This window comes from Chaetura pelagica, unplaced genomic scaffold (assembly GCF_000747805.2).
Source record: "Chaetura pelagica isolate M959 unplaced genomic scaffold, ChaPel_1.0 scaffold344, whole genome shotgun sequence".
Lineage (NCBI taxonomy): Eukaryota > Metazoa > Chordata > Aves > Apodiformes > Apodidae > Chaetura > Chaetura pelagica.
Genome location: NW_009953098.1, coordinates 7939689 through 7957224, shown reverse-complemented (window position 1 = coordinate 7957224; position 17536 = coordinate 7939689). Strand labels below are relative to the sequence as shown.

The 17536-nt window shown below is 39.9% G+C and overlaps 1 protein-coding gene across 1 annotated transcript in view; it reads right to left on the bottom strand.

Annotated features, from left to right (window-relative positions):
* COL4A5 (collagen, type IV, alpha 5) overlaps nucleotides 1–17536 on the bottom strand; it is a 57872-nt gene that overhangs the window by 20484 nt on the left and 19852 nt on the right. Inside the window, exons 15-34 of the mRNA XM_009997237.1 lie at nucleotides 17185–17238; nucleotides 17022–17078; nucleotides 15011–15055; nucleotides 14862–14915; nucleotides 14635–14676; nucleotides 14047–14179; nucleotides 13079–13252; nucleotides 11808–11891; nucleotides 10480–10572; nucleotides 10127–10197; nucleotides 9721–9912; nucleotides 9121–9289; nucleotides 8384–8476; nucleotides 8188–8292; nucleotides 7499–7596; nucleotides 7087–7237; nucleotides 6145–6258; nucleotides 1581–1748; nucleotides 1173–1262; nucleotides 240–389 (exon numbers count right to left, since the gene is read on the bottom strand). Coding sequence (XP_009995539.1) covers nucleotides 240–389; nucleotides 1173–1262; nucleotides 1581–1748; nucleotides 6145–6258; nucleotides 7087–7237; nucleotides 7499–7596; nucleotides 8188–8292; nucleotides 8384–8476; nucleotides 9121–9289; nucleotides 9721–9912; nucleotides 10127–10197; nucleotides 10480–10572; nucleotides 11808–11891; nucleotides 13079–13252; nucleotides 14047–14179; nucleotides 14635–14676; nucleotides 14862–14915; nucleotides 15011–15055; nucleotides 17022–17078; nucleotides 17185–17238 — 2137 coding nt within the window. The remainder of the gene's footprint in view (nucleotides 1–239; nucleotides 390–1172; nucleotides 1263–1580; nucleotides 1749–6144; nucleotides 6259–7086; nucleotides 7238–7498; nucleotides 7597–8187; nucleotides 8293–8383; nucleotides 8477–9120; nucleotides 9290–9720; nucleotides 9913–10126; nucleotides 10198–10479; nucleotides 10573–11807; nucleotides 11892–13078; nucleotides 13253–14046; nucleotides 14180–14634; nucleotides 14677–14861; nucleotides 14916–15010; nucleotides 15056–17021; nucleotides 17079–17184; nucleotides 17239–17536) is intronic.

The window sequence follows — 17536 nt, the reverse complement described above, 5'->3', positions numbered from 1 at the left end:
GTGCTGTTTCAATATCACCATATGCCAAATAATAGTAGCAGTTAATGAGCAAGCACATTGCAAATTAACCATACACAGAAATTTGGTCACAGAACCATTTTTTAAAAAGCCTAAAATTAGAGAACCTTAAGCCACCTCCATATTTTGAGATTATTTTTTTCTGTAAGAAAGGATGAACAGGTTGCTGTTATCTGTAGAGGACAAACCACCTCCCCAGACCCACAAGCAAAGTTCTGTACCTGGAACACCTGGCTCTCCTTTTTCTCCTTTTGCTCCTAGTTGTTTTGGATCAACTTTTCCAGGTGGACCTGGCAGGCCTGCTTCACCTTTGATGCCTTTCTGTCCTACTGGTCCAGGAGGCCCTGGCGGACCAGGTAATCCGTTATTACCTACAGTAGGCACAGCCAACAAAAGGGGAAAAATTGTAATCCTTAGGGTAGGCAAATAAATTTGTAATTATTTTTCTTACACAGGGAGTCCATGATTTCTTCATGAAGTTGGAACTGGCTAAACGATCAGCCAGTTTATGCAAGGCTCTCCACAGCATCTTAAGCCCTAGAACAAAGCTGGGTGAGCAGACAGCTCTGTCTGCAGGCTGCAGTTGCCAGCTCTGGCCATCCTTGCTCAGAGGAAGCAGCTGTCTGCAGGACCTACATCCAGAGAGCTTCCAGAGCTGTGCCACTAGTACAAAGGAGTTGCAACAACTATAGCAGCTTTGGATTCACAGCATCCGTGTTCTGGGTGGATGATGGGGTTTTTCTTCTACCAAATTCTTTCAAAATTCATTCCACCAGGGGAGTTGGGAAAACATAGAATAGTTCCTCTGTGATACTTATAGAGCTGATTCTGGATATCTCGGTAAGCCAAAGATACTGATTTTCTTCTTTCTGCTGTTTCAAGCAGACTTTACAACATACTTCAGAAATATCACCCTACCTCAATACCATCAATGTTTTAAAAACACCTGACATTTCATGATGACAAAAAAGGAGTGACTGAATGCTACGGCTTAGAACTGTAAAGCTGTTTTGATCACTGGCACTGGCAGAAGATAACCTAAGCAGCTGCCAGTAATGAAGATCTAGATGTTAGTATTACAAAGCCTCTTTCCATACAGGACAGGGAAAACCACATCCTGCATTCTCTTCAGGGGTGGATAAAACAAACATTACCTTTCAAGCCAGGTAGGCCATTTCTTCCAGGAGTACCTGGAGGCCCTGGTGGACCAGGAGCTCCCATGACGCCCATCTCACCTTTGGCACCTAAATGCATGGAATAAATTAGAAAAGTGTCCTAACTATGATGATCAAAGTCATATTTGAAAGTTATGAAACAGAATAATGTGGAATATATTAGAATTAAGTTACAGGGAAGAGTGGAGAGGTGACAAGGATATTAATGCAAAAATTTTTGTTACAAATTTTATTTTTTTAAGTGTGAGACATAACGGTTACATGTATCTGACTTTAAATGGATAGGATAAATATCAAAGCTCAATAAACTGTCTTGCCCAAGCTTTAACAGCACCCAGCTTTAACTACAGTTTGGTCTTTGTCCACAGGTAAAAAATGTGAACTTACCTGGAAATCCAGGTATTCCATCCCGGCCAGGTGGCCCAGGTGAACCCTGAGGCCCTGGGAGACCTGGGGGTCCTGGATATCCTGGGGTTCCTCGGTCACCTGGAGGACCAGGGACGTCAAAGCCTGGAGGACCTGGATCCCCTTTCTCCCCTGGAATTCCCTGCAACCCTAGAAAATGTTGTTAAGACACAATCTTTTAACAAAAAGTAAGGCAAGGCTGAGATCTGTGTGTCTCTGAGGCAGTACTGTACAAATAGCTAAGTTTTATCTGCAGTCCATTCCTAGCACTGATGAAAACCCTGCAATTCTTCTAAAGCCATTCAATTTTTTAATAGCTTCCATGTGCTAAAAGACCATATTCTCCTGAAGAGAAGAATTACTAAAATTTTACCAAGTTATAGCAAATGCAATAAAAAAAAATCTCAAAGGGAAAACAACTCTCTTCAACAACCCTTTAAGTCTGATTAATAATTCAAAATGCCAACATTGATTAGACTGGTTTGTATTTTATCATTAAGTATGGAGATTCTTACAAATATATCTCCATTAATAATTCCATTTTACTACATTCTAAGATAACATCAGCTGAATATTTTTGAATAATAGCAAAATTCTACATTGCATTACATTTCCCTGAATGAAAAATATGAATCATCAAAATGTATTTAAGAATGTTTAATGCTAATGGTACTAAACTTAAGCACTGTTGAAGTAGGCAGGCAGCTTGCTTCCCTCCAGAGCATTGTATCAGTGAAGATGCTTGCTCTGGAAATGTAGCTGATAAAAAAGGATTATTCTTAAATGTGATGTTAAGAAAAGGCTTTGGTAAAGAAACCACAGTACCTGGAGAACCTGAGGTTCAAAAGCCAACGAGTTAGAGCTCATCAGGAAGTTGAGACATGTAGCAGTAAGGAGTTGTTATAGTCATTAAGTTAGGAAACAAAATAAAGCACATACAGATTAGAACAAAGACCAAATCTACCCTAAAGTTACTGAAAACACATCTAAGTACAAAGCATACAACACTAATGCAGTTAAGAGAAACCAGACCATGAGGAAGCTTGCAGGTCTTTTTCAAAGTGCAGCCACCACTTATGCAGAAACAAGAAACTCAGCTAGGTATTTTCAAATATTCGAGTTAGAGCTCATCAGGAAGTTGAGACATGTAGCAGTAAGGAGTTGTTATAGTCATTAAGTTAGGAAACAAAATAAAGCACATACAGATTAGAACAAAGACCAAATCTACCCTAAAGTTACTGAAAACACATCTAAGTACAAAGCATACAACACTAATGCAGTTAAGAGAAACCAGACCATGAGGAAGCTTGCAGGTCTTTTTCAAAGTGCAGCCACCACTTATGCAGAAACAAGAAACTCAGCTAGGTATTTTCAAATATTGGCTGGTACATTAAAAAAAAATAAAAAAAAAATTCCCCTCTCTCCTTGTGTAGTGTTCTCTGCACAACTGGGTTTTTTTCCAAACTGTTTCTTACATAAACCTGTAATTACTAGACACCGGCTTTGACACCTGAACACCAGAGTACATCCTACCAATCAGCTTCTTACTGGTCTGCACCATATTCTGGTAAATCACTTCAAACAGGGATTTTCAAAAGATGCTTCTGTTTAACACAGAAAAACCCCCTAAATATTTTTTCCCCATTCCTCTAGTTCTATTCTGCAGATTTACACTGTTACACCCACAGAGACAGTACACTGCATGTAGCAGAGCCTACTGAGATGATGACAGCACGATGCCAAAACCTCATAAAGGCAGTATTACTCTGTAATGTAACTGTAATGGTGACCCCTGTTCTCAACTGCAGGAAAAAGTTCAGGAGTGATGTCATGATGTGTTCTTTGCACATTAAAAAGGCAGATCAAGTTTACTAGACTGCCTAGGCTGTAGTCTTAAATTTATTTAGTGATAAGCATGTTCCTCTTTGGCAGCAGCTTATCACTGCACTAAACTATGGTGTCATGTGCCTGGAACTGCTTACTTTGCAGAGAGGAAACGGTATCAGGGACTGCACATGCTCTGTGTTTAAGGGGGTCTCTATTAGGAAGGGGAAAAAAAAAATCTAACCCAGTAATTGGACAAACTCTGTACCTTGAATGGTAAAGATACTTTTTCAAATATAAATTAATTCTAATTGAATATCTAGTTTTCAAAAATGTCTTCCGATTATAATTAGAACAATACAGGCAACATGATAAATTCTAAAGTAGTTTATTACATATTCAAAAAAGGAAGAATGTTGAGTTACTGCAAATTATTTGAAGAAATGGTGGTGCAGAGAAAGGAAATTCTGAACAGGGAAAAATTCTTCCAAGAAGTTTCCAAATTACCCAAAAAACAGAGTCCCAGAACCTTTAATCTAATGTTGCATAAAGAAACAACATTTAAAAATCCTAAGAAATCAAACAAGGGATGGAAACAAGGCATTCAACAGAAAACAGAGATAGCAGCGCAAAGGGAAATAACAAGGACTTCTCAAGTGAAATCTTCAGCCATGCACTAGATTTCAAAGCCACCACACTGTTAGTAGCCACAATAAGTCAGTAGACACATGAAGAGCAAAAATATAAGTGTTTCAAATCCATCAGCTCTAGTAATAATTGTGCATTTGTAAAAATTGGTGTTTGGTAGAACAAATCAGTGATCACAAGAATCTGGCTAACACCAGAACAGATGGTAGAGGAAGACAAAAGAACATGCACTGGATGAAACATTCACGCCTATACTAATCCGTCCCACCCCAAATACACATCTATGCTGCCTTCTGTTTCAGTTCAGCCCCAAGTGCAACCATAGGTTCAGGACAGTATAGAAAGCACTGCAAGCCAGGCACAGGACCCACCTGCTGGCTCAGGGAATTTCTGTGCACATTGCCCAGAACCTTTCTGTCCCTAGCTCTTATAATTGGACACATTCAAGGCTCACTGGTGCAGTGACCACTCATTCCTTTCCCCACTGGGAAACTTGTGAAAAACATACATTAACCCACACTTTATGTATATGAGTAGAACTCAGACTTTATGGGTCTACTTTGCTTTACCTCAGCTTACAGTTCATAAAGATCTGATGATCAACCAGTCTGTGTCCCATGGTCTTACAGTTGACCATGAATTTTTCAGTATGCATGTGAACAATGCCAATCCCACGGCTGGCACACAAACACATTCAAAAAGTGTAGCTCACAAACATGCAGCGTAAATAGTCACACAGGCATGGCAAGAATCAGATGGGTTTTGAAGTGTTTCAGTGGCAGGCATGCTCAAGTCCGCAGAGAATGTTCTGGCTGTGGTGACTGCCACACATATGCAACATCAAGCTGAGACACAGCGAGTCCATTCACTGAATGAAGGGGAAAAGGAATTTCCCTAAACAAACTTGGTGAATAGAATGATATGCATGCATGCACATGTACCCTTTGTGCACAGAGATGGAACAAGTTAATGATTTCATCAGCCACTAGTCATTTTAGACAAACAGACTCCCTTCAGAGACATATTCTTAATTATCACCATCCTTAGATTCTATTTTGTCAATGTAAACCGAACAGGACTCATAAAACTTGTTGGTTTTACGGAAGAAACTCTGTGAGGGAGTCAGGAACCACAGAACTCAAGAGATTTTTGTAATAGGAACCCTAACACTCTTTTCCAGGTGTGGTTATGAAAAGATGCATATGTATAACGTCTTTTACTGACAGACTTTTATTAAAACACTATCACATCACTACTTGGAAAACATTTTCTTCCTTACAAAATGATGAACCCCCTAACTTGGAATGTTCATGTTTTCTCCCTTTCCACATTAACTGAGTTAAATTGTGCTTCAGCTTAAATTAGGGGAGAGGGGAGGGAGAAAAGTGCCTAGGCACTTCAGGGAAAATCTGAATTACTCCCTTGGTTTTGCACTCACAACGTAAATAGAGGGAGGACAAACAGCACTGTACAGGGGAATCAGTTTGTCTGCTTTTTTCTAAACCAGAAATTAATTTTCTAGGCAATAGTGTAAAAAAGTTATTTAAAAATACCTCTCACTTAGTGAGAGTTTACAGGTTGGTAAGCTAGAGAACTACTTTGTAATTTAAGAACCATCTTGTTATTTGAAAGCAATGTAATGACAGCACAGTACAAGCAGCTAAAGGCTTCTTGTGTATCTTCAAAACCTCTGCACTCACACTGTGCTCCCTTGCTTCCATGTTGCTCTAAGGAGTATTGTGATAAACCTCTTCACAGAGATTTTGACACTTTGTGTGTACAACGCTCTCTAGGATTTCTGCTGAGGCTCCAAGTCTTGTCCAAAATGGGCTTTTGCACACTCAAGACCTCTCTAAGTTGTGCAAATGGCAGGGCTGAATGCAATTCCACTTCTGATATCAGTAGAAAACATGATGTACCAAGTTTTGGCTGCTTGACTGGCAAAACAGCCAAGCTTCTAGACGTGAAGCCTCTAGCTTTTCTTGCCTATCTGTTCAGTGGGAACTTCAGTGTCCTATGTATCTGCTTGGTTCAGCCAGAAATAACCTAAGGGTACAATTAATGTAAATTTTACCTGGGGGGCCGACAGGACCTGGAGGTCCTGGAGATCCAGGTGGACCTTGACCACCAATGCCAGGGATGCCTGGTGGGCCTGGAAGTCCTGGTGGTCCACTTGGTCCAGGGTCACCTAAAAGAACACTCGAGTTAAACAGTGAACTCAGTTCAGAGGTACTTGCTTTCAGAAGCAGAGTGCCTGCACACTGTACTTGAAATCTTGTCCTTGCATGCAAACAAATAGGAATCTGACACACAATTTTTTTTAGGAAAAAACACACTTCAGAGGCCATTTCTGAAAGCCAGGGATTCAGCCTCACTCTGTGTGGAATGCATGCAGTTTACATTTCTAGGCTACACAGAGACATGTCATTGCATCATAATGCACATCAAACTCAACAGATGCTTTCCAGCAAACCAGGAATACTTTGCAGTTCAATACAGACAGTGATTAACAGCAGGAATTTGTGAATTGCTAACCCCCTGCATGTGGAAGCACAGTGCATCTGTGACAGACAATTATTCTACTGAAAAAGTTTTCCCCCCACGTTGAAATGATTTATCTTTAGAATACAGACTTTCAGATACTGACCCACAAACTTCCATTTATACAGGTGTGTCTGTTTTGGAAAAATGGACCCTGAAGTAACTGATTTGAAGTAGCAGGAATTTGTGAATTGCTAACCCTCTGCATGTGGAAGCACAGTGCATCTGTGACAGACAATTATTCTACTGAAAAAGTTTTCCCCCCACGTTGAAATGATTTATCTTTAGAATACAGACTTTCAGATACTGACCCACAAACTTCCATTTATACAGGTGTGTCTGTTTTGGAAAAATGGACCCTGAAGTAACTGATTTGAAGTCAGCACTGCTTGTATTTTACTGCCATCTGACTCCCACCATGTCTACATTTTTTTAAAGTTCAATTGGGAACAGAAAAAGGATGAGTTCTCTATACCTTTGGGCCCTGGAGTTCCATCAAAACCTGCCCGTCCTGGGAGACCAGGGTTTCCTGGGAAGCCAGTATCACCTTTAGGTCCTTGAACTCCTTTTATGCCTGGTGGTCCTGGGGGTCCAGGTGGTCCTGGAACTCCAAATCCACGATCCCCCTGTAACAAATCCACACACTTTTTTAAAAGCAGGTTTTCAACATTTAGCTTCTCCTAAAAATTTTGAAGTAGCCAAGAAAAAATGCCCACCAGCTTAGAGATAATTTTTTTTCCTACCCTCACTTAAAGTTCAAGTAGAGAATGTGACATCCCCACCATCAAATCTGACAACAAGAGGTGAAATCCTCCCCATTAACTTCCCACTGATGCAGAAGAACTTCTAGGAAAGTCAAGTTTTATATTAAACAAGCAAACACAGACCTTCTGTCCTGGGAAACCAGGTGGTCCAGGAGGTCCATCTAGACCAGGGCGACCTGGAGTTCCCGGAGCTCCGGGTGGGCCTGGAGTCCCTGGGAAACCTACACATGACATGGAGGTTAGCGCAGCAGAGGAGAGAATGCCAGACAGCATTAGAACAACTCTTCCAGAAATGCTGAGGGCCCATGAAAAATAGTATTTGAGAAGAAGTTCTGTGCTAGCTCCAGCATACTTGAGGGGTACCCACTTGGCTAACTTTTGACTATACAGTGTTTGTCACAGAGTATCTCTGGGACTCCTCTCAAGGCAGGCATTACCCATCCTGTGAGCTTTAACAAAAATTACAAACAGTTCAGATCATTAACATTAACATTCTGAGGCAGCATTTGGAGATCGTTTATTGATTCAAGCTCAAATTCATCATTTCCCAGAGTTTTACCCATTTACGTTTGTGTCCTTAGTTTACAAAAAATGCAAGCTGCCATGAAGGACCAGTATAGTGAACAGAGGAATAAGAGCTCAGCAGGTTATTTTTTTTCCTGAAACTATTATAAAGATTTATAAATTCAAGACAAACATTTTTAAAGGATTCTAGAGACAGAAATCAACTCACTAGAAAAAAAAAAAAAGACACAACTCTCTGTGTCCCCTCTTCCAGCCAGTACAATATAGTAACATGGCTGCAAACACACCTTTTGGGCCGGGTGGACCTGGAAGTCCAATGCCAGGAATACCTGGCTCTCCCTTTGCACCTGGGATGCCTGGTAAGCCACGCTGACCTGGCTGACCAGGATCTCCTGTTAAGAAGAAGAAAATCAACATAGTTTGCAAGAATCAGTCAGAATAAAAAGCTCTTTTAATTCCTTGGGTATCTCATTGCTGCCTTACCTGGAAGCCCTGGGTCACCATTTCTTCCTGGAGGACCAGGGGGGCCAGGAACTCCTGGTTCTGTAATAGTCTGGCCAGGGTCACCTTTTGGACCTAAAACCAAAAAGAAGAAACAAGTATCACTCATAGAGAGTTTATTTTCTGGTTTTCTTAATGGAGAAAAAGATGCTATCCACATCCCAAGCCTACAAAGAACTTAAATATCAGCAACACTTCACCCAATAGGCTATCTGCCCCTAAGCCCCCTACAGCACTTTATAGCGTTAGAAGCACAATTTCATGTTAAGATAGTTTTCTTGAAATGTTATTTTTTTAGCTTCCTCCTAAGTACTATCAGGGGAATAGTATTTTCCATAGCTGACACCAGCACAACTTGGTCAGGATCTGTATAGTCGACAAGAAAGTAACAAAAGCAAACTTGTTCAAAGCAAGCCCTGGTTTTGAAAAACTGTTGTAGTTGCAGTACTATTAAGCATAAGCCAGATGGTAGTTACAATGCATTTCCACTACAGTCAGGTCAGAGTAGAAGGGTGAGTCATGTGCCTATAGTAACACAGCATAAATTCTGCTCACTGTGGGATTCTGTAATGACTTTCAGTAAGGGAGCTTATAAACACTGGGTCATACAACGCCTTTGGGAAAAGCTTAAAAGCAGTTTTATGTTCTGAGAACTACCTGGAACAAAGGACAAAAATGTTTTACAGTTTTTGTTCCATAGCACATGGAGACCAACTCACCAGGAACTCCAGGAGGCCCTGGACGGCCTGATACACCTTGGATACCCTTTTCACCAGGTAAACCTTGTGGACCAAAGCCAGGAGGTCCAGGAAGTCCTTTGTCTCCAGGAAGACCTGGTATTCCTGGATCACCTGGAATACCCATTTCTCCCTTGAATGCAACACTGCCCTGAAAGAAAGGAAGAGCAGGATGGGAAAGAGAAGCATGTATTTACTAGCAAAGGAGTGAATTGTTTCTGTTTTAAAACACTGTGGCAGTTTGCATCCTTCTAGCTCTCAATGCTGCCTACATCTTACTAAGATGGTACAGATAAGGTCTAAAGCTGGTGGCTTAATTCTTCACACTACATAGGTTAAATGTAGACAATGGCAGAGGGGACCATCTGACATTTTGAACATCTGTGAAGTCTCAGCTTATTTTTAAAAGCATTGACAGAATCAGGGAGTACCTCTGTATATCATCACTAGACTGGCATCTCCTGAAGACAATTACCATGTTAGTCACATGTTAGAAAAAAGTGAAATTGCCTCTTATCTGTAGTATATCAAGTACTTCCCAAAGCTTCTGTCCAGTCAAAGACAGCATAAAATGCAACTCACAGGTTCACCCTTAGGGCCAGGCAGACCTGGCAGTCCATCTCGTCCAGGAGTGCCATCTATGCCAGGAAGACCTGGAGGTCCTGGGAAGCCAGGGTCTCCTTTGTCACCTTTCATTCTTGGAGAAGTCAGGACATCCCCTGGGTCTCCTTTAGGACCAGGTCTCCCAGGAGCACCTGGGGGCCCTGGGAATCCCTGAGAGTGAAGAGAAAAGAAAAAAAAAAAAACAACCAAAGCATTTTAATTTTTCTTTCACTCCCTCCCTCAATTTGGCACAATATAACAATTATGCATTCAAGTTAGTTATGGACAAAAAGACAATAATTCATATCTACTGTGTATAGATCTACCAAACATGCAAGACAAATCAGACCATATTTTCCCACGAGAACATAACACCACCACTTACTGGTGGTCCTACAAGGCCTGTTAATCCAGGGAGCCCCTTTTCACCTTTTGGCCCAGGAAAACCAGGAGAACCTGAGTAGTGCAGGAAAACATAAAAGAAAAGCATAAAACTGTAGAAGCCATAAATATCAGGCATTAAAAGTTAGTGATTGTTTTACATGTATCCAGCCTGTTTCATCCTAACACTCCCCAACTGCACAAAACAGAACATGCACCAACCATGTGCTGGAGCTGGCAACTCCGTGTCTGAATTTGTACACAATACGCAAGTACATCATAAGCATTATACACACTCACATATAAACATGACTTTCTAAAATACAAGAAGCAAAACGGTGAAGACTACAGCCTTACCTGGACTACCTGGAGGTCCTGGTGGACCTCTCTCCCCTGGAGGCCCAGTTATTCCAGTTCCTATACAATTGAAGCATGTGTCTCCTCGATCACCTAAAAAGATTTGCATTGAAAAAGCATATTTGAGCAACAGATCCTAGAACACATTAAAAGAATTCAGCAGAACAGTGTTTTCGTGCTACTGATCTATAGCACCAAATCTAAATTACTATTTTATGTAATTATATGATTGCTTAAATATTAGAAGGCTTCCCCCATGAAAGCCAAACTGAAGGTTTTTGGTTGCTAGGAGTCATATAACCAATATCAGATAGGACTAGAATTGATTTAGGATAGTGCAAAATAACTTAAGAAAATGTTTTCAATAATACAAAATATAACTGGACTTTTTTTCTCAGCACGAGAGTCCTCTTGTAACATAGGTACTTCAAACTACAACTCTAACACACATATATAAAAATCCCAAGCTTTAATTAAACTCCAAGAGTGCAACATAAATATTGGGAATGTTTCACTGATTTGACAACAGGCTAAAAGGAGTTCATTTAACTGAAAACAACAACAACAAACCAACAAAAAAAAACAAACAGAAAAAAAGAGAATGGTTTCAAAAAGCTTAGTAATTTCCTTCACATACAGACTTCCCTAACATTTGTCAATGTAGTATTTAAGCATTTAATTTAGATTAATAAATCCTTAAAATCTCCATGAGAAAAAAGGCTTGTGTTTGAAAAGAGTACAAAATTAAGTGAGATGCCCCAAGTCATCTAGGATGTCCATGGTCAAGCTAGGAAAAGATTCTCACTTACCCATATCAGCATCCTCAGTGCATGATTGTCTTTTTGGAAACAAGGATACACATTAAATATTTTTCGTTGTTTTTTTTTTTTTTTACCAAACAAAAACTTATTGTAGATTGACCAATTCAAATTAGGAATCTTGCATTTATAATTTCAATGTTGCTTTCCATAAAAAATGTCAAATTTATTAATGAGGTAAGTATAAAACTTTTTTGCATAGAGTTGGCAACTGCTGTTACAAAACACTTAGTTTCCCTCTGCCTGGGAGGTACTCATAAACCTGCAGTTACACTTTACTACGATCATGACCCTTGCCAGGCCCTAGCATTGCTTGTCCCCTCAGTCATTCTGAGATTCCTGAGCACTTGACGAGAAACTATCAAACAAAACAGTTTTCTTCCTCAGAAACAGAAAGTATCTGCATTTAACCTACTGGGAAGTGACACTGTTTATCCTTATCTACTGCAGGCTTTACATTGTAACAAGCTTTAAAAAAAGAGAAAACACAAGATATCCAGGACACTGCACCTTTTTGACCTCGCTCCCCTGTAAAGCCTTGCTGTCCTGGAATTCCTGGAGGTCCCGGTGGCCCTGGATCACATATACCTTCACCTAAGGAGAATCAGGAAAGGTTTAATGTCAATTTGTCTTAGACCAACAGCAACACCAATACATGTATTCAGTACAAAAATGTACTTCCTAGTATTTGTGTGGATTTTCTAACAAACCCACTCAATCACAGTCCAAAACATTGTGACAATTCAGACAGGACTGCTAACAAAACCTCACCAACTAATCCAAACTCAAACGGAAATAATCAGTGATATTACACAACAATCACCACCTCAACTATCTCCAACTACTTCCCACAGCCCACATGCTTCCATCTCTATACTACATTCTGCTTTGCAGCCTCATTGCAAAAGCATGAGCTTGAAATATCATCAGTGGGGGCATTCAGGATGCCAATGCCATCTACACGCTATGTTCCTCTCTGAACCCTTTTAGCCCCTCTCCACTACAGCTTTCCTTCTCGTATTCCATATTCTTCCATTCCCTACTTCCCTTATTCCAATAAGGAGCTAAGATCCTGCATCCAAAGTGTCCACTCTTAAGCTAATTTTTTTGTTTTCTACACACTAGAATACTTATCAACTGCAACTGAAATTATGTGAAAAAATACTCCTTTGACTCTCCTGACAACTATTAGTCAGCAATAGTCACTCCAAGCATTTATTAAATCATATTATGAAAGCTAAATTTACTCAAGATAGTGTTCAAAGTGGTTACCTCCTGCTTTATGCACAAATTTTAATATGACTTGCATTAGTTGGATTAAAGAGAATGTAACACACATTGGAAAAATACTTGATTTTGTACATCTGGGCCAAATCTGCTTGGCCCTGGAGGACTCATTGTTGTGTGAGTTAGCACAAAGGTCCCTGAAGTCTGACAAGATTTCCTTGCCTCTGGTCTAGCTGAATCTCACAGATAAGTCACGGCAGGGCTCACTCAAGGTAGGAAGAGGCATGATAAAGCCAGACTGCAATTGACACCATTTAATTCCCAATTTCTGTAACTGTCCTTAAGGCTTGAGTTCTCCTATAAATGTCCTGATTTGCAATGGCAGTGACTTGGAGAATGTAGATAAACAGCTTGGAAAGTCATGGGCTTCAACTGCTGATAAACTGTATCTTTGGAGGCAGAATTAAAAAAAAAAAAAAAAAAAAGGAGAAAAAAGAATGAACATCAAATCTGTTAAGTCTCTTCCACTTGCTGTCTATATGGTCATCACTTACCAGGAGGAACAGATGGTGCAGGTGGCCCTGGGGGACCTGGTGGTCCTGGAGGCCCTCGTGGTCCATCAAGTCCTGGTTGCCCAGGAATAGAAACACCAGGTAAACCTGGATCTCCCTTCTGTCCTCTCTCACCAGGTAAGCCAGGTGGGCCAGGAGGTCCAATAGTAGTGATCCCTAAGATGGGAAGAACTTAATTCCTTAGCAGCTCAAAGGTTTAAATCACTCTTTTGCAAGGATGACAATGACAAACGATGAATAACATGCTACAGATGGGACTGTGTCCTTCCATGTAAGCAGTCCATAATGCTTCTTTTGTGGAATCAAACTGCATGTTGATGTCTAGTGTTTGCATTTTCAGAGATTTTTGTCTGAACAATTGACCTAGGACTCAACAATTAAGTTTATAAAGGTAAAAAACAACAAAACACAACAGGACTAATGAAAGTAAATACTGATGGAAAAAAAGAACATTTACAAGCTGTAACATTAGAATAATAATGTTCTTCTCTGTGCATGTGTAAGGCAAATACAAATGGCACTGCTCAATCCCATTGCAGACTCAGATCATCTTCTCTTTAGTACTGGCCAATGTATAGAAGACTAGGTTTGCTGGCCAGGCACTGGAGTTCTGGTTACACACTTTCTCTGTGCAAATGCAATGGATAGTGCATGTTGTAGGTAAGTGATATGAGAAAAACTACCCCTAAGACTAAAGCTAGGCTCTGTTTGACAGCTTTGATGATAAGCATCCTCTGTTCACCACAGGGGCAGGGGCAAGGAATAGTCAGAATTCCTTATATTATCCCCAAAAGCAGAGGACCACCCTTCAGGTTCAAAGGCAGCACTAAATAGTTCTGCCTCCACTCTCTGCTCAGTCTATCTGACAAAAGGAGTGTGAAAAGACAGTGAAGCTAAATATCCTTTCAGACATTTAAACATACAACTTACTTCAATACTTGCACTCCTACCTGGAGAACCTGGCAAGCCAGGTGGGCCAGGTCTGCCAGAGAATCCACGCTCCCCTTTGGCTCCTGGAAGTCCTGGCAATCCTTTGCTACCTTTTGGTCCCACTGTTGCATCAATGCCTGGTCTTGAAATGACCTGTAAATGTTTCATGTTCATGTCAAACAACTTGCCAAGAAAATTGTCACTGGAAAGGTGTGAAAGATGTGAGGAAAGAAAAGTTGAATATACTTTGAACCTTACACCAATGACAGGATGCTTTTCCCACTCCACTGAATTACCAGGTATAATTCAATAAAGAGCACTCCCCAGTAGGAAGTACTTCTACTGCCAAGGCAACATGGTTAGAAGAGACTTCACTGAAGCTGATTCAATTTCTGCTGGTCTGAGGTTATGCCTTGTGTTTGTAACCTAGCGAATCCTAAAGCACAGAATCTATTTTGAATGCAGGAAACAAAAACCTCTATTAGTGAATATATGAAATCTTTACTGGTCTGTTACTGTTCCTGGAGATGGGACTCACAGTCACACAAGAACTATGAAAAAACACTGTCAACTAAGTTTGTAAAGAAAATAAAGGATCAGGAACTTACAATTCCAGGAGGACCAGGGGGACCAGTGTCACCTTTTTCACCCTAGCAATGAAATTAAGAACATTTCTTATACTGAGCACTAGTAAACAAGAAAGTTAATGCAACACTGTAAGTTATCGCAACACCGTAACAGCACAGGCAATGCAATTACTACTCAGCAAGAAGTTAACTCAGTGACAACAGATTTTCAAGCTACTATAGCAATAATGACAAAAAACCTGGCTTACCTTTTCACCTTCTTTTCCTGGAGCACCATTTATTCCAGGCCCACCAGGTAAACCCTTCAAAAAAGAGAAAGACACATTCAGATCTTCTCCATATCAGAAGAAAGGCTTATAAGAAGACTGCTTAGATTAGAAATGTATGAGCTACTCACATCCCTACCAGGCTGACCAGGTTCTCCATCTTGTCCAGGCTTGCCCTACAAAGACATATGCATGCATTTAAATAAAATGTTCCAGTGGGGAAGAATTCTTACGGAAATTGTGTTACATATTTCCCATTGTTCAACAAATCAAACTTTCTCTAGAAAGCAGTGGGAAGTACACCAAAGATATCAACCAAACATAATCAATGGAGTTAGTAACATTGGAGAAATGCCCTATTTGGAAAACAGATTCTAACTCCCTATCATTAGAACCTTATATTTAATTACAAAATTAATATAATGTGACAGGTTAAATTAAATTCAAATGTTTTTGTGTTTGAATTTTAGCTCTCCTTTAAACTGAATGGAATTTTCTGAAGAAAAGTATTGGCAAAAATATGAAGTGGAATTCTGCTTAGAGAAGTGACTGCTAAAAATTGTGTCATTGCTGCAATAAAACTAGTGCAAACTCAACCATATTTCTAGAGCATTCACTGGGCAAGGCAAATACAGCTCTCTTGTTGGCATTACAGAAGCAGTATGTATGGGACCACCTGCTGGAACATAACCTGAATAGGTTATGAAGATTTACCATAACACCAAGATCAACTCTCAGTCACCAAGAAGTTGATAAGACTTGACAGGTATAGTGAATTAGAGTATCCTGTGATCTGTGAATTCATTATTATTAGTGATGAGTTCTGATTCTCAAACATTAGGTTTTAAGATTTCCTGTGAATTTTCAGACATTTTTATGACTGTTATCTGAAATGGGTTTGAGCTACACAGAATTGTATGGATTCATAAAAAGCAGCTTTAGAGTGCACTAATAGCAAACCTACACTTTAAGGATATTCATGTCCAAATTCAGAGTAATAAAAACAAACAAAAATGTTGGTAAACAACCTTTTGGCAGAAGGTATCTGCCATATCCCCTTAGGACATTTATCCTTCCAGATCTTTGCAAATTTACATGATTCTCACTTACTTTTGCAGAGAAAAGCAACTTGGAAAATACAATTAAAAACCCCACTCAATGTAACAAGAATTTTGACTTTGTAAATCTGCCCCATTTCTTATGTTCCTTAAAGAAGGCAAATCAAAACTCTCCTATAAATGTCAGCAACTAAGAAGGATTTTATCTAGAACACTAACCATTTGTTTCCATTGTATTTATTTCCTATGGAAATTGAAAAACCTATTACCAACATGTTTCTAAAGGTGCTTATATATTGTCCAATTAACCTGAGCAACACTTGTGTCTTGGTTTTCAACGAGGCCTGTTATGTTCATGGAACTACGGGTTCAGTAGCTGTGAAAGAGAAAATACAGAGTGCTCTGAGCTGATAGTAGCTTATCTTTTCTTTGCTGGTCCAGCCCATGTTATTTTCATCCTATTTCTTAGCACTTCTACTATCTTCCTCCGCTTTTCTGAGCTGTGATATCCAGGATGGACTTGAGACTAGACAGGAACAAAGTGACTCTTTCTCTCCCCAGACAGCACATACATAAACTGAAAGGACAAATGGACTTTTGGTAGTAACACAGTGCTCAGAAGCTCGGTTTTGTGAGCTACCTCACAAGTAAACCCACTGAGAATAAACTTACATAGACCAACTTAAATATATAACAAAATCATGCTGCTTGCCAACCAAGTACACAGCAAGCTCAATGAAGACACTCTCTGAAAGGAAACAGAAAACTCCTACTTCAGTCAAGCAGTCCAACAACTTTGAAGGAGGTTTCCACATGTAACCTGATAACATCATTCAAATTTGTTTCTCCTGCCCCCAAAACTGAGATCCCCATGTAGATAATTCTATCAGAAAGCATTGAGAGATCCATAGCTAGAAGCACTTTCATGAACCAGATGTGTCATCTACTAACTTGCCAGGTTATGGAAAACAAAAAGTAGTCTCTTACCCAGAGGCTGATGGCCCCACATGACTTCAATATATGCTTAATTCTCAAAGATAATACTGATTGGAAAGATAAATGTTTGGTTAAACAGACTACTTACTCTTTTGCCTGGTTCTCCTTGCTCACCTTTTTCACCTTTTACGCCACCGGGAAGACCCTGGACACACAAACGTCATCTTAAACTGAGCCCACAAGCCAGAATAGAATGAATTTACAGTTCTGATACAGATGAAATAAAAAAGAACTAGAAGAGGACTACTCACAGGAGGGCCTTGTGGCCCAGGAAGTCCTGGTGGGCCTGGATCACCTGGAATACCCTGTCAAGCATGTGCAAAGAAAAGAGCATTAGTAGCTACTAGTAGCTCAGTTGATTTTTTTTTTTTCAAATAGAATCTTATTTTGCTGTACTTTAGATTTCCAAGCACCATGAACAGTAAATGACTGTATTTCTACTTTCTTTCTGTTAATCTGTTAGGGGAATCTATACATTTCATTAACTTCTCATCCTGTTTATTTAGATGATTCACTCCACTAAGACACAACTGCCTCCTGCGTGCACTGCAGCAGCTGGCTTGGTGCCTGCAGCTGCTATACAATAATAAAATAATAAAAATG